General features: G+C 36.5%; 1 protein-coding gene across 3 annotated transcripts in view; it reads left to right on the forward strand.

The window, feature by feature from the left end:
* LOC149550625 (D-alanine-D-alanine ligase family) overlaps nt 1–16,528 on the forward strand; it is a 332,888-nt gene that overhangs the window by 221,773 nt on the left and 94,587 nt on the right. For all 3 annotated transcript variants that reach the window (XR_016354220.1, XM_089793611.1, XM_089793612.1), the window contains 2 exons: nt 2,401–2,469; nt 2,576–2,640. Coding sequence is in view for 2 of the 3 variants with exons in the window: in XM_089793611.1 (XP_089649737.1) it covers nt 2,401–2,469; nt 2,576–2,640 (134 nt within the window). In the remaining variant the exon portion in view is untranslated. The remainder of the gene's footprint in view (nt 1–2,400; nt 2,470–2,575; nt 2,641–16,528) is intronic.

Consider the following 16,528-nt stretch of genomic DNA (forward strand, 5'->3'; position numbering starts at 1 on the left):
CTGAATGTGATACCAATATCTGATTTGCACTAGCAAGCTCCAATCTTGACCTGCAAAAAAATCCTCTCCAATGGCTATGCAATGAAGCTCCTGTGGCTCCAATACCATATAAGAATTTGGTATAGCTCTGATACCATGTAAGAATTTGCGTTAGGGCAAAACGACACCAAGATCAAGAAGCTCAAAAACAAAGCACAATATGGACCAATAATGTATGATCATAATAACAATATGAAAATGAATAATTCATTAATACATACTAGAAGTGCCTATATATAAAGGTCTCTAGAATGACTAGGAGTTAGCAAAGTGATAAGCCTCACAACTAAGCACATGTCCACCAAGTGTGGATTATCCTCCATTGAGCACAAGAGTTTGTGCGATGATGAGAGGATAAGCTTACATAAGTGTATCTCATAAAAAGATGTTATAGACATGATGTGCTCAATTAGAGTGTGAACAATTGTGTTGTCTACATGACAGCTCAGTTGAATGTGCAAACTCCTGTGTTGTCAACAAGACAACTCATACGACTACGCATACTCCTAGGTGTCTACATGACAACTAATATAATAATGCATTGACCGAAGTAAACTTAAGTAAAGTGTAAATAATAATTAATTATTTACACTAACATCATGTACACACCCAAACACGAAACCCTTACTTTTAAGCCTATAAATTAGGTCTTTCTCAAACTCTCACCTTAGATCTCTTTCGGATCCTCCAAGTGGGTCAAACACCATCTACTGAACTAGTACGAACACCGTCTAATATAAAATGCTCCTTTGTTCAATGAAATTACTCAATCCAATACATGGCACGTTGCATTCACTATGTCAACTCACAACCCTTTACTCTAAGGTGTCCACCTTACTCATTCATGACCTCCCTTGCAAATTAAAGGTTAGAAACATCTATATTACAATGCCCTAGATTCATTCTGTATGCCACAGTGAGTACGCAAAGTAGAATGGGCCAATGGTCCATATCGACTCTCAAAACCATTGTCAAAACTATCTTAATAACAGATCTAAGAACCAGTCAATAAGGCTGATGAGAATAGATTGGAAATGACTTCAAAATGAGCCTCGAGGGAGCCTGCCTATAGACTGCTGTCAAGTGCCAACGACAAGTAAATCCATATTCTCCTTAGGATTGAGTTTAGGAGAGATATAAGGAAGAGTTCTTAAATATGTTAATTACAAAATATATTATGCAACTATTCATTGGCTTCCTAAATCGCATTTGTTTGGATGCATGGAAATTTACATTAAATGTTGAAAATTGACAGCCTCCTAGTAGGGGACATTAGAAGATGGCAGCGTTGCCGCAGTTTGAAATAAACAATTGTAGTTAGTATTTATTTGGCTATGTAATGTTATTTTACTTTCAATCAGCTCTTGGCAGTTGCCGACAATTGGTACCCTTTACCACCATCTGGTGCTATTTATGTGTAATTACTTTCTATTGGAAGCACAGAAGCATGGTTGTCATATTGCATATATTGGACATTGGAAATAGAAGAGAATATCTTTCTGCTGTATTGTTGTAATAGTACTTTCTTCCTATTATTATTTATGATAATGATCTGTTATCTTGTTTACCCTGTGTAATCAAGTAGTCCCTGCAGAGGTAAAAAATCTTTTTTGACTAATTTGTCCTCTCCTTTGCCTCTTCAAACTCCTTTTCAACAAAGCAACTATGCTGCAGACGATGAGAAATGTATGGACAATAATCTCTACTGGACATCAGGTATTACCACTGCTAACATTGTAGTGAAGTGTTCATGGATGATTACTTTTGACTATGGAGGACCAATAATGCCCATACCTTGCTCTCCTAAAATCTCCTTCAGAAAATCTTAGGCCACTTCATTATAGCTGGAGAAAATATCATTTACTCTCCTATTTGATAGATGCTCTTTCTGCAATGGAAGTTAAGCTTTAAGAGACCACTATGATAAGGCTGGTAATGTGGAACCACCAAATAAATCACTTCTACAATAACCAAACTAGTAACAAATACCATATATAAAAATGACAAACCCACAATGGAATTAAATGCAGCAACCACATGCTGGATAATAGACTATCCTACCACGTGTAATGGCATAAGAGCTAAGGATATTAGCTTACATCACACGAGCAAGCAGATAAAAAACACGTTATCTATCTTTCCTGTTACAGGTTTACTATTTAAGCTTGTTGTTTAGACAGTAAATTACTTTGATGAGGTTAGGACAATTCTTTTCTTATTGACATTATTATAATGCTCACAACATGTTAAATAATAGTTAACAGGCTTCTAGGAGTAGGTTGAATGTAATTTTAGTCTATTTGAGTTTCTACATATACAGTTTCCTTACTTCATTTTAAAATGTTTCTTTTTAATTATTAGTACATGGTGGTATTGGTGAGGATGGGACACTGCAGTCTATGTTAGAAGCTGCCAAAGTGGCACATACTGGTGAGGATTTATTTTGCAGATATTGTTTGGTTCTATATATTTTTTGTGATAGATATGTTCAATGAAAATAGCTTTTAATTATTTATTTCTTATCTACACTATGTAGGTCCAGGTGTGGAAGCTTCTAGGACTTGTATGGATAAGGTTGCCACATCACTTGCACTTTCCCATGTAAGTAGAAATTTTATATGAAAAACATTTTTCTTTTTTTACGTTAAAGTGAATATTTTGTTTAAAAGGTATTTCTATATAATATTTGGCTATATCTATTATTAATCAAAAATTATTGTTTGAACGAAGATTCAAAATACAAGTGTTCGTTGGCAGACATGTGTAGCCAACTTATATATGGTTTTTCTTGTAGTCATATACAACGGCATTTTTGTTCTCACATTTGTCTTTAAATCATATCCATTACATGGCCACATTTATCTTTAAAATGTATCCATCTGTTATTATAGCTACAAAAATATTCTACTTAGATAGCAATTTATTGGTCACCCTTGGTTTCCATTTCAAAAACATGTTATGTTTATCTTGGATGACAAGATAAATGGACATGTTGACTATAATTATGATCATGAACAATAGACATGTTCCTTAACCTTTGGGAAGATTGATTGTTGATGTCATTTGATCCTAAACTTTAATTTCACGAGCTTATATTTCTATATAATGTATTTTCTGTGATGTTTATTGACAGAGGAGTCCATCCCTTCTTCTAAGCCCCACAAACTGCAAACTAACTTCAGAGACTTTCAGCTTCTAATCAAACTCAAGGATAGCAGCAATGGAACATTATATTACCTATATATTATTTTTACAATTGCAACCCTAAATGGTTTTTAAATTCTATAGGGAATTTTCTCTTTCCTCTACTCTCACGTACTGGAAACCTGCTTCAACTGTGCTGCTCCAATTTTCTTCATGCTTGTTTTCTCCCTTTTAATCTAAGGGTCTCTTCCTGCTTGTGCACATTGATTTTCTTCTCACCCTATTCCACTACTTTCTTCCTCTTATTGCAGCCCCACACACACTACTTACTCTGTTCTTTATGCCATACACCTATGCACAGCATAAAGAGAATCGAATTGGTTCATTACTGCCGCACATCCCTATTACAAGCTGTGCATCCCTCATCCCCTCTCTTTTGCAATTTATATACCATTTCATAATTTTCACTTCTTTTTTTTCAAATGACCAATGACAACCTCTATTTCTTTCATAGGCTGCGTATGGACTTCCACTGTTGAAATTTAACCCTGGACTCTGTTTTTTCTTCTTATCATTTGATGTTAATCTATGTACCATACAGTTTCAGGGTCAAGGACAAGTTTGAGGTACAAGTATAGCTTACGGCCAAATTTTAAGGGATGGTAGGGGATGGATATTTAAAACATAGGGTCATTTCATATATAGAGATATTTCAAATGTGCATATCATAACATTGATAAGGCATTCACCATAGGAATTTCAAAAGCTTAATTCAAATGCTTTTATTGTCAATATATGGCATACATATAGCGATAAAGCCCAAAGGCTGCAAATTTCAACCATGAAATGACATAAAATATAAAAACTTAAGTACTAAAATTAAAATATTAATAGTAAACATAGAAGGCCACAATAATATATAAATATCCATAATCAGTGGACGGCAGGTCTAAGAGTCTAAATCAAGTATATTTGATGCCCTAACCTCCCCTTTCAACCGTTGTTCACTTCTTGATCAATTGCTCCTTCTCTTGCTGCTCTTCTCCTTTGCAAATGTGAAGATGAATTATTTTTCTTCTTTCTAGTTATTTTATGCTTAGATTAGGTTTTGTTATTGTTAAGTGTGAAATGGATGCCCTTGTGGCCCATGAAGCGTCTTTTCCAAATTAAAAAATGCCTTATTTCTAAACATTGGCTATCCAAAATGGCTTGGGCCATAGGGGTCGGCCAAAAGTCCCCAAGAGTCCCCAAGATGGGTAGGGGGACTTCTAGTCGTCCCCTGACCATCTTGGGGACTTCTAGCCATAACCCCATACCCTGCTGCTCTCAAAGTGGCATTTTGGGGATTGTATCCAAATTACCCATTTCGAAATGCCATTGGGGGCGACAAAAATTTGTCCTTGTACCATATTGGGGACTAGAATAGGTTTGGAAGTCCAAAATACGCGTCCTCGTACAGAAGGAGTGTTAATCTTTTGAACTACTACTATCAATGTTCTTTCATGCTCACATACTTTTTTTTCCTTAAGTGCTCATTCTTTTGTCTTAGGCGTATTTTCGTATTTCCTTCTCGACTTCTGGTATTTTGTTCTTATCTTCTTACAATTGTGCTTGAGAATTAATTCCATCACTTCAAATAGTTTGTCTCTCTACCATTTAGTGGACGGTTTTTGTTTTGCAATTCATTCCTTTGTGTCTCTCTTGCTGACCAATTCTGACATCTTTCACAGTTTTACATTGGAGTTTGTCTTACAAACCTAACATTCTCTTTAAGCCATCCATCTCCACATTCATCTTTCTTGAATTCCAACATCTACTTGTTAGATGCCTTTCTTTCTATTATTCTTAGCATAATGAAGTTATATCTGCCATTTGAATTGGTTTGGAAATTAGTGGATGTCGATATCCTACTTCAAAACTTCATAGGCTGCGGCTTGCTGGAGTAGTTTGGATTTTTGTAATGTTCCCGATGTCCTCAGGAGGAAGAATTCCTTAATCTTCATATCAAGGTTTGTTTGGGAGCAATAGGAACTGTATGACAACCATAGATGCCCGTACGATGACAGCGAATGTTCGTACAATAGTGATAGACCTTGGTACAGTGGCAATATGATCCGTACATAGAGTTGAGGGAGTGTGCAGAATGGGGTAGGAAACTTACGTTAAGTTCTTCGTACGGTGGAAGCAAGTGGCAGCCTATACGGTGGGTTACAAAGTGGGACAAGAGTTTGTTGTACGGTGCAGTGGATAGGATTTTTTCGTACGGTGAGGGAGGAGTGTGTTGAACACAATGTATGGTGATCTCAGTTAGTCGTATGGTGGAGGGAATGGATGATGGAGGGAATGGATGGTGTATGGTGAGGGGCAAGGTAGGAATGCCATAAGGTGTAGATGGGGTGCAATAGTGTAGAATATAGGGATGTTTAGTGAGCGAAGGATATGGCGTACCATGGTATGAGGAGTGTTGGGATTCATGCAATATGGCAACAAGAGTCTATCATACGGTAGTTATGCTACAAGAACAATGTCGTCTATTATGTGGACTTCCAGAACTTGATGCTTTGGGAATTATATTTGCCTCCGCCTCACAATTAAGTTCTACCCAAACAAACAATAAAATCGTACAATTCTAACCATAATAAATATATTATTCTAGAATGCTCAAATTACTCTCAATTCCTACAATGATGGCATAACATAATCATTGAATAGCAAGATATAATAAAATGACTAGGAGTGGCGACACCATGATCGATTGTTCCACGAAGATGATTAACAAATTCAGCTCAAACTGTGAAATATGAGCGAAAGGCCCAATGGATAGATTTGGTGCATAAATGAAATATCTAAGTGATATTTCCCTATGGAAGAATAGGGTGGTGTTGGAACACTCAAACTGCACAAGCAAAATAGAGAGGACCTTCCACCTCCGAAACTACGAATGAACTACTTCAGTCTCCAACTTCCGGAAATACAACAAAAAATCTAAATCAAAATCACATGACAACTACTACTTACATGCCATGCTTAAATACCATTCGAAGAAACTCCCAAGGGTTTACAAAGATAGCTGAATGCAACACCTACGGAAACAATTAAAATAAAAATGGGTTCGAGATATACTAAATCAATTGGAACCACAAAATACAAATATTATTAACTTGAGCCCCATATAAATTAATTAAAGTAACTAATTAAAGGTCCCTGTATTATATTATTTAAATTTGGGGACCAATTAATTAATTAATTAAATTTAATTATTACATTAAAATTTTGGAAGATGACAATTTTCATCTACCACTTGATTTTTTTAAGCTTCTATTTTGTTTGTAAGTGGTATTGTTACTTTAGGCATTTGTGGATAAAACTACTTGTCTTAATTCAAACAATGTTGAAGAAGAGCTACCCAAAAAGACCACTAAACCAAAACATATTGGAAACATTTAATTCTTTTATTCTTTTTGGGTTGTGCTGAATGCTCAGATCCCCAAGTGCTCTTGCATCATTTATGCTACATACTAATTTACTGTTGGCCTAATGTTGTGCTCGAGGTCTAAAAACATGTTTTTAGTTAAAGCTAGTAATATTTGGAATAATGAAATATTTAATATAAGTTTCATATCCTCAACCATTTCTAGTAAGAGGGGGCCACTCAACTCGACATCAGTAGGCGCTTTAAACTGCACACCACAAATAGTTGTGAGTCGTGACATCTATCATGGCTTGCCAATAAGAAAACCTATCACGAACAGATTATGGTTAGATGATAAATCATTATGATTAGAGAATGTAGACTTCAACTTCATAGTCTCCAATTCAAACTACAAATTAAAAAATTTAATTTTATACTTAAAACAAACAAATAAAAAAGAATTACCTGGCTATAATAAATGGAATGTTGCAAAAGTACAAAAATTTGCAAATTTGTTTTTTGGCAGCATCATGAATCTCCTTCTTTCCAACCCATGCTCTCAAACAAGAGTTGTACAACACAAAATAACTATTGAATCTCGACGTCCACACTTTAAGATGAAAGGTAATAGTGCCACTATCAGAAGAAAAAGTAGTAGTACTAGCACTAGGATGAAATTGAGACCTCGTAGAACCCTTTCCAATACAATCTGCGGATGCGGATGCAGATGTGGGAGCATTAGAGCCAATAGCACTAAACTCTTCCAATTGCCTCTCTTAGTTAGCTTCTCTTGTTCATGTGTTCTTGAGAGGACATAACGAAAATGTTTTGCCTCAACAGTTTTTTTATCGCATATAGTAATAGATGCTCAAGTATGCCAGCAACATGGTATTTGAATCTATTAATGCCATCATAATTAGTTTCTTTACAAAAAAAAAACATTTTGTTTGATTGTTTTTTCTGCTAGGAAAATCCTCGGTATTTTTCCACATTGGATCCTTTGGAGGCATTGTGAAAAAATATTGTTAAGGCTATTGCAGAAAGAAAATTCAAAATGTTACGAAGTTATAAACTAATAACAAAAATCAGCAAACCCTACATTATTTTGAGAAAGAATTGTAAAATGCATGTTTACAATTTTTTCTAAAACAATTGCAGGGTTTGCAGTTTGCACTTTGCTATTATTCTACTTGTCTTATGCAATTTAATAAAAATCATTCAAGAGTTAGAAATTTAAACTATAAAATTTAACAATTAATGAAAAATGCATTAACATACAAAAAACAAATCTACAAACTTTAACACTTAAATCATGCAAATGAGTTGAGAAGTGTTGCTATTGACTCCTTAATGCTCCCAATGCAAGCCTATGGCCTCAAAGTATTTGTGGATGCTCTTCTTCTTCCCTATTAGTGGTAAACCAATGACTTCTCTCTTTTTTTCTTCCTCTCTCTCACTTTTCTGATTTTTCTCCCATACTAAGCAATTAGAAAACCTTTTAGTGTTAAAAGGAATGCAGAAGAAAAACTATTAAAAATCTATTTTTTATTTTTATTTTTTTCTGTGTCAACTATGGCACTGTCGTCGGCTGAGTCACGCAGCTCGAACTCGATGAGTTATGCTAACTCGCCAAGTTGGCTGAGTTATGCTCAAAACTTGGTGAGCCAAGTTGTCGAGTTAGCATAACTCAGTCGGGTTGACCCAACTTGCTAACTTGGACAACTCGCCTGACTTGCAATGAGTTTGGGATCTCTATGAGGGAGGGTGCAATGTCCAAATCTTCAAGTTCTATTGTAATGTAGTTGTTGTCTTTCTAGGTTGATGTTAGCATGATTTGAGGAGTATTTCATTGTTTCTAGTGTTCAATAGATTGATGGAGATGAATGACACTTTTTGAAGTGGTTTTAGACATCTTTTTCATTCTTACCATTTTAGTTATAACTTTTAGTAATTGTCTGTCTAGAGTTTAGACATCAATGAGGTCAGTTTGGTTTGACTTTCTACTTTAGAATATTACTATTTATAGTAAGGGTTTCTTTTGGAAACTATCGTAGCTTTAATCACCCACCTTTAATGTGCAACATCTTCAGTTTCTAGACTTTCGGGGAACATTTCTATTTATAATAATTGCTATATTTGATAGGTCTTAGTCTTATCCTTCCTTCAACTTCAATGTACAAAGTCTTTAGTTTCAAGAATTGGTGATTTTCCTAAGGCTAGGGAATATTAATTTATTATTTCATTTTAATACTTTATAAAGTGACTCTACGATTTAAGTGGTGCGAGTCCCACAATTTATAACTAGCTGCACAATCCCATCACTTTAACCATACTTTTCTTTATTGGTCACCTTGATTGAAGGGTCAAGTAAATGATGAGGACTCCTATTATAGATCCAAACACATTCTTTGTTACACTAAATGAAGGGGTACTCCACTTAATAATTATACATAGCATAGCAACAAGAATAAATTATTAAATTGTAAGAAATAGCTCACCTTCTATCTCTATAATGAAATGAATCAAAAGTTCATTAGTTACAAGATATTAGCCACTTTATAAGTTTGCAAGCTAGAGCTAAAAGCTACTCTTATAGACCCCTTAGCAACTACTACTCTATCTCTAAAGAGAATATCTCATTTCCAAATGAAGAACCTCTATCGCAAGATTCTCTTTTATAGCATTATTGTGCTTCTTGGAGATCAGACACACAACACATATCCCAAGATGACTTTTCAACATCCCTAGGAGAGCTTGTAAAGAGGTTTCTTGTCAAGAATCCAAAGTGGGCACTTCAAGATCTGTCTTTTCCTATTTTCAATGTAATAAGTCGATATATATGAGTGCATGATTCTTCCCCATTTCCATGCCAAGATGGGGATTTTTATAATTTTCGCATTATAAAGCATAGAAAAATGAGTCCCTTGTTGAAAACCATAGTTACTTTTACATGTAGGGTTCAAATATTAAATAATTTTAACCCCTATCTCTACTTGGATGCTTTCCTAGGTCCATGTACACCTATAGATGCTTGCACTTATTTCTAATCACCTAACCTTAATAGAAAATCAAAATATGAATATTTTGTGTGATGTAGGATTATCGTACACCCTCGATGCTCTTGCATCAAACACTAGTGGTAGGAGTTGTGAGATTGGTCTCACAAAATGGAGATGGTAGAACTTGGTCTCATGTGTATACTCAATCGAGACAATTTGCCATGCATTACTATTGTAAAAGAAAATGCTTTATGCCCACCTATATACTTGATCGAGACAACATGTAATGTGTTGTTATCATAAAAGAAAATGCTCTATACCCAACTATGTACCTCACTCCAACTGTACTACGCACACCTCTAATACCAAGAGATGGTAGAAGCTCAACACTGTACCAAACTCTTTCAAGGAAGGAGTGCAACAAATTCGTCCTCTCAACTCCTTGATCCATACCCATGTGTGAATGCCCCACCTAGATCCCAAGTCTACACCTATGTGTTGTCCATGCTATCACCAACTAACTCTTGCATTAATTGCACCCATGAAGAGGATAAATCTTGCCCAACTAACACAACCAACATGCCACCATGCTAGAAATGGTGGAGTAGTCCAACGGTACGTGTCGCAGGGGTGGACATCTCAATAGAGAGCTACTCACAATGCCACCCTATCATACCTCCCTCAATTGCGTAAAATTATAGACCATGCCAACTATCCAAAGCCCGCACACACGAGGAATCCATCAAACTCAAAATAGGTCCAAAAAGATCATCAAGCTCCTATTGCTCACCTCAGATCTATCTTCACCAAACCAAAAGTGGTGAAGCCCATCAATGGAACCCACCCAAGCCATACTGCCAACTCTATCAATACTCGGGCCTCAAATAAAATTGCTCTCACATCCAACAGTCATAAGGAGATACAAACTACTCCAAGAACTTGCTAACCCCACAACTACCTCCAACCTCTACAAGACCTTGATGGATGTGCACCTCTGCAATTAATCCAGCCTTTAGAAACTAACACCATAATCATCATGTAACCTTGTGTCCACATGAGATCTTTGTGTTATAGAAGTAACTAACCCCTTTCGGATAGGTATCATTATGGTGGTCCTTGTAAGTAATCTGCCACAGTCACCTAATTTGGGTACTTGCAACGTCTGTTCCCATCTTCTGAAGATGATAGACCTTCAACCCACAATGGATGACAATCATTGAGTCAACCTAGACCTGTGCCTCATCAAGCCTTCCACGTGTGGATCAAAACAAAAATGATGAGCACTCCTCACAATGTAAGCACAATAAATAACTCCAACCTCAGTCAATGACTCATCATAATGTGCAATCTACTTACTGGAAGTGGGTGACTTCTACTAACAACCTTCTCAACGGTCATAGCTGAATGTTGGGCTAGATTAGAGTATGTCAAATCTAATTTTTTATTTAGTTCAAGAATTGTTTTTTCGCTTCATGAAATGCTGCTAAAGCAGCCTCTAGGATGCCCTTTGTATTGATGAGCTCACAAGAAAGGATATCCACTTCTTCCTTGTTCTGTAATGCTTTAGAATAGATCTCTATGATATTGAGAAGATGGTCATGATCTGAAAGAAGATGTAGATAGTCTGATTTCATACTCATCACAAGAAGAATCCATATCATGTGTAGAGACCCTTATGTGAATCAAAATCAGCATCAACACCCTCAAAAGATGTGGAGTCATCAGCATTGGCTGATTGGACAATCTTCTCCGATGGATTCTCAACATGCCCATCAAGAGCACTACCGTAGACAGCCCTGCAAGAAACTTCTACCTCCATACTACCTATCAACAAACCAGTGTTATATTTGACATCTTCTACGTGATCATGAGAAGGCTGCAAATCACTGGTATTTAATTGCTTCTCTTTTATAAGACCATCAATAACCTTTGTAGTAATTTTCTCTTCCTTGCTTTTCAAATCTTGTTTGAGATTTGATTCACGTGGAGGCTGATTATTGTCGGTTGAAAACTCCTCATACAAATTCCTTCACCTCTCTTTTGCAAGCAGATCCTGGACCAATTCATGTTACTTCTTTGCCAAAGTATTCTTGTTTTGTAGCTTTGGATGAATGTTTGTGTTATCAATAAAGGGTAAATCTTTCTAAATTTGTGGAGGGATTATTATATTCATCTCACATGTTGAGTACTTCTTTTCTTTTATCTAGCTGCCAAACCTGAGCTAGCTTTTCCTGTATTTGAGCAAGATCCTTAATAACCTTTTCCTGATCAGGCATTTTCCCAATGTTGAATATTCATAACTGGATTCAATACTTTCCAATTTGTTTTCTAACGTGTAATTAGTCACTGAACATTGCTGTAGAGGCAAGATAAGTCAACGCTATTAATAATTTCTGCCAACACTTGGTAAATCTAATACTCCCGAGAATTGAGAGATGCATCTTTTGGATTTGATTGTGTGCCATATTTTTGCATCAACATTTTGAATCACACTAAGTGATCCATCATCAAGATGTGAAGAGTTGGAGGAGATAAATGAATAGTTGCAGACCAAACAAAGAATATATGTAAGAATGCCAATGTATGAGAGGAAGAGGGTCACAAAGATCGAGGCAACACAAGGTCAACAAATAGAAAGAAACATACCAATACAAAGAAAAAGAAAGAAAAAGAAAGCCAAAATTAGGATCACCACAAACAATAAAAAGATAAAAATAAGATATTACACTACAGACAATAATAAAGTCAAACAAAGATGATAAGAAGGTAATGATGATGATAATTATTATAATAAAAAAAATAATCAACAAAATGATAAAGATGACAACGCTAAAATAAAATAAAAATATATATACTATGTATACAATTTATATAAAGAGTGTGTATATATATACACACACACACATATATATACACATGTATATATATTATATACATATATGTATATTATATCTACATGTGTATATATATATATATATATATATATATATATATATATGACTATCCATATAAACAAATAAATGAAATCAGATAGAAAATAAATGAGAAAGGAAGAGTAAAAGCAAGTGCATAAGTAAATATAGAAGAGGACCTCTCCCTCTCCCTCTCCCTCTCCCTCTTCCCCTCCCCCCCACCCTCTCTCTCTCTCTCTCTCTCTCTCTCTCTATATATATATATATGTGAGCAACCATATAAACTGTCATCGGTAAATATTGTGTAGCCGATGGGTTGATGTTGTCAATAAATATGTAATGTCCCCTTTTTGACAGGCACTAGCTACTTGTTTTTTTTAGCCTTTAATTTTCCCCGGAGGCTAAAAAGGGAAGAAATAAAGGGGAAAAATATATTAGATTAATTACTTATAAGGTTATTAAAATAAAAATATTAAAAAGTAACCTTATATTTAATTAATTTAATATTAAAATGACTAAAGTAATAAAATATCAAAAAAATTCACTTAAAAGAATAAAGTAATAGATTATTCTAGAAGTTTCTGAAGTTACTTATGAATTCTTTAAAAGGAGCTTTTGGGGGGGCATTTGAGACATCTTGAGTTGTATAATCATCTATTGTGTTGAGAGCTTTAGTGCTTGCAGGTTTGCCTGAGGGTTTGAAGACTCTAAGGTGCCAATTTCGGTTGTGAGATATCAACCCTAGTTGGAGGAGTGGAATTGGTATTCAGCCAATTCATTTGAGCTTCACTCGGAGTTAATTTTTTTGCAGGGTTTGTCTCAGATTGGGCATCAAAGAATTGACATCATTTTTGCAAGGTGAAGGGCAGAGCTAAGTTCGAAATTCTTGGACCAGGAAAGGGGTTCGAATTTGGTGAAGTGAATCAAGGAAGAGTAGTTCGAAAGTTTGGAGGAAATCCATGTTCATTGGTGGCATCAATTTCAAGTCTTTTTGTAGGAGTTTAAGGCTGTATGGCTGGGCCTGGGAAGGCATTTTCGGCACCCATAAATAATCACAAAAATTGCTACAGCAAAATCGCAGTGTAGCTGGGTTGATGTGATTTTATCCTAGGCATATAACGTCACTTCCTAGCAATGATTATAACAGGTTGAAGAGGTGAAAGGTGACTCAGTTTGGTGCAGCTGTGCATAGCAGAAGTTTCCAGCCTCATAGTGGATAACAAGAAGGTATAGGTCGGTACTAGTTTAGTTCAGCAGTATAGATACAGCAGTGGAAGGAAGTAATGCATAGTTCGAACTAGAAGACAGAGTGTGTAGAAGCAAATCCAGGGACAGCTAGTACTGTTGGTGGCTTTCCAAACTCAATGGAGACTACTCAGCCATAAACACTTTCATTACTATTCCAGGTTCTCTCCTTGTTTTACAATTGTGAAAGGAGGTTCATTTTGATAAGAATTTATTGTCTTGCCAAGTATTTGTGCTAAACATTCAGTCATTTAAGGAATCAGTTAAAATTAGCTATTCAGTTTGTATGGCAAATGTTCGAAAAAATGCCTCATTGCATATTCATTCATGGGATGCATGCCAAGTATTTGTGAAAATACCTCTTGGCTGTAGGAGTACTTTTCATATAAGAGTTTCATGTATTTGCATTAAAAAAAAGAAATAAAAAGAAGTTGCATATCATTAGCATTTCAAGTAGTTACTTTGCAATCATTCGTATTTACCAAAACATCATTGGCATCAAAAACCAAAACAAAACAAGCAAACGTCAGCAAACCCAGGTTGCAGGGAAAGTGTTTGACAAAATTACCAAGGCAGAAAATAGGAGTAAAACTTCAAATTTGTCAAGGCACTTTACAAAATATTGTGTAGCCGATGAGCCCTTCGGGGAGGTATATGTACATCGTCCGGAATGGATTTTAATCATCATTGTAATCATCATTGGAAGCACTATGTAATCTCTTTGGCATATATGCAAATAAAAAATGGAGTACTGCTGTTGCATGTTCATGTCTATTGTCTGTATGCATTAATTTATTTACCCCATACGGTAAACATTTGGCGCTGTTGCCCCATGGACCTGGAACGAAGGCAGAGGAATGAAAACTAATGCCGAATCAGCTGAACAAAAATAAGAATAAGCTAAAGGAAAAAGATGAAATACGCATAGCACAAGGGAATTTAATTTTGGCACAACAGGCTGAATGCAGACGGAGGTTTCAACAAATTGCTGATGGACATCGAAGCACCGAGGAATTGTTGGAAGAAACTCGACAGCGGTTGGATTTGGTGGAAGAAGCAAGGGAGAAATTTCTTAGCTTGTATACGCTAAGGGAAGAGAATTTAGATGAAAGGGAATTAACTCGCACAGCTCGGAGTGCCGAGGGAGCATGAGCATGGAGTGAACTCTTCATCCGGGATACACTTCCGGAACGGATGACTTCACTTAACGAAGACCCTTCACCAAATAACGCAGCTGTTGGAAATAAGACGACTATCTAAAACAGCGTCGGTGTTGAAGTGTAGAGCGTCGGTATGGGAGTGCAAAGTGTCGGTGTGGGAGTGCAGAACAGCGCCGGTGTTGGAGTGCAGAGCGCTAGTGTCAAAGTACAAAACAACGCCGATTCTACAGTGCCGAACAACGCCAGTGTTGCAATACTGAACAGCGCCTGTACACAAAATCAAGTAATAATGGCAGGATCAAAGGAGAAATTGCCAAAGTTTGATGGTGATGGAACGGTCGATCTAATTAGACACTACAAGACATGCGAAACAATTTGGACGGAAAATGGTGTAACTGACACAGACGAGTGGGTCCGACAATTCTCAGCAACCCTGAGGGGTGTAGCAATTGATTGGTTTGTTGATGTCGATCCCCAAAAATTAACCACATGGGTAGGAGTTAAAGAGGAGTTTATCGTCGAATTTCAATTGTTGCGAGACAACAATGAGATCGTAGCAGAAATATACACCACAACGCAAAGGAAAAATGAAACAGTCCGTGTATATGCCAGAAAACTAAAAGAATTAATCAATAAAATGGAAAGTAAGCCGACAGATGGGCTAAAAAAGAGATGATTCATTGAAGGACTATGCTCGGAGTTAACGAAGAAAATGAAGATTGTGCTGCCATCATCATACACCGAAGCATACAATAGGGCAATGGACTTAGAAAGTAAACAGAAAACGAAAAAGAAAAAGAAAAGTAGCTCATCCAACTCAAATGACGCGTCTTGGAAAGAAGATAGCAACGGTGACGAAAAGGGCAGCAAGAAGGTCCGAGCTCTCCAGAAGGATATGATCAGAATGATGAAGGAATTTAAGAATATGCAGAAAGAGACGAAGGGAAACGAACTATGGTGCACGGAATGCAAGACAGAAGGTCACACGAAGGGATCCTGTCCGAAGAACCAGTTCTGCGATATCTATCAAATTATGGGACATTCCACCAAAGATGTCCCTTCAATATGAAAACAAGAGGGCATCAACAAGTGCTCTTGACATAGGAGGCTTCCGCGTCAGGAGGAAATGGAAACACAAGCAATGATGGTGCCACTTCGGGTGGGTATAGAAATAATAGAAGATGGCAGAACAACAATATTAGTAACAATAGCAATAACAATAACAACAATAAGGATGGGAGCCGCAGCCGAATTCAGTACGATGCGAATGGCTGCCCGATGGTTCAATGCCAAGCATGCAATTTGTGGGGCCACTTTGCAAGGAACTGTACATCAACAAATGCACCAAAGTTGTTATGCAGATGGTGCGGTCCTAGAGACCATGAAGATGCCAAGTGCTCGAAATCAAAAGTGAATTTGATTAGCATAGGCGTTGACGAAGAAGAAGTCTTGGCAATCACACATAAACAAGCAAAACTGTACCCCGACCCGACGGAAGAAAAGAAGAGATTGGAAGAAGCGCTGGTGGAAATTGAGAAAGCAGCGCAGGCAAAGAAATTACAATTGAAGGACACTATCGGTAGCTCGACAAGGAACTTGGTTGAGCAAAACATAATA

The sequence above is a fragment of the Cupressus sempervirens genome, chromosome 7, assembly GCF_028749045.1.
Source record: "Cupressus sempervirens isolate cs-2001-9-10 chromosome 7, ASM2874904v1, whole genome shotgun sequence".
Taxonomy (NCBI): domain Eukaryota; kingdom Viridiplantae; phylum Streptophyta; class Pinopsida; order Cupressales; family Cupressaceae; genus Cupressus; species Cupressus sempervirens.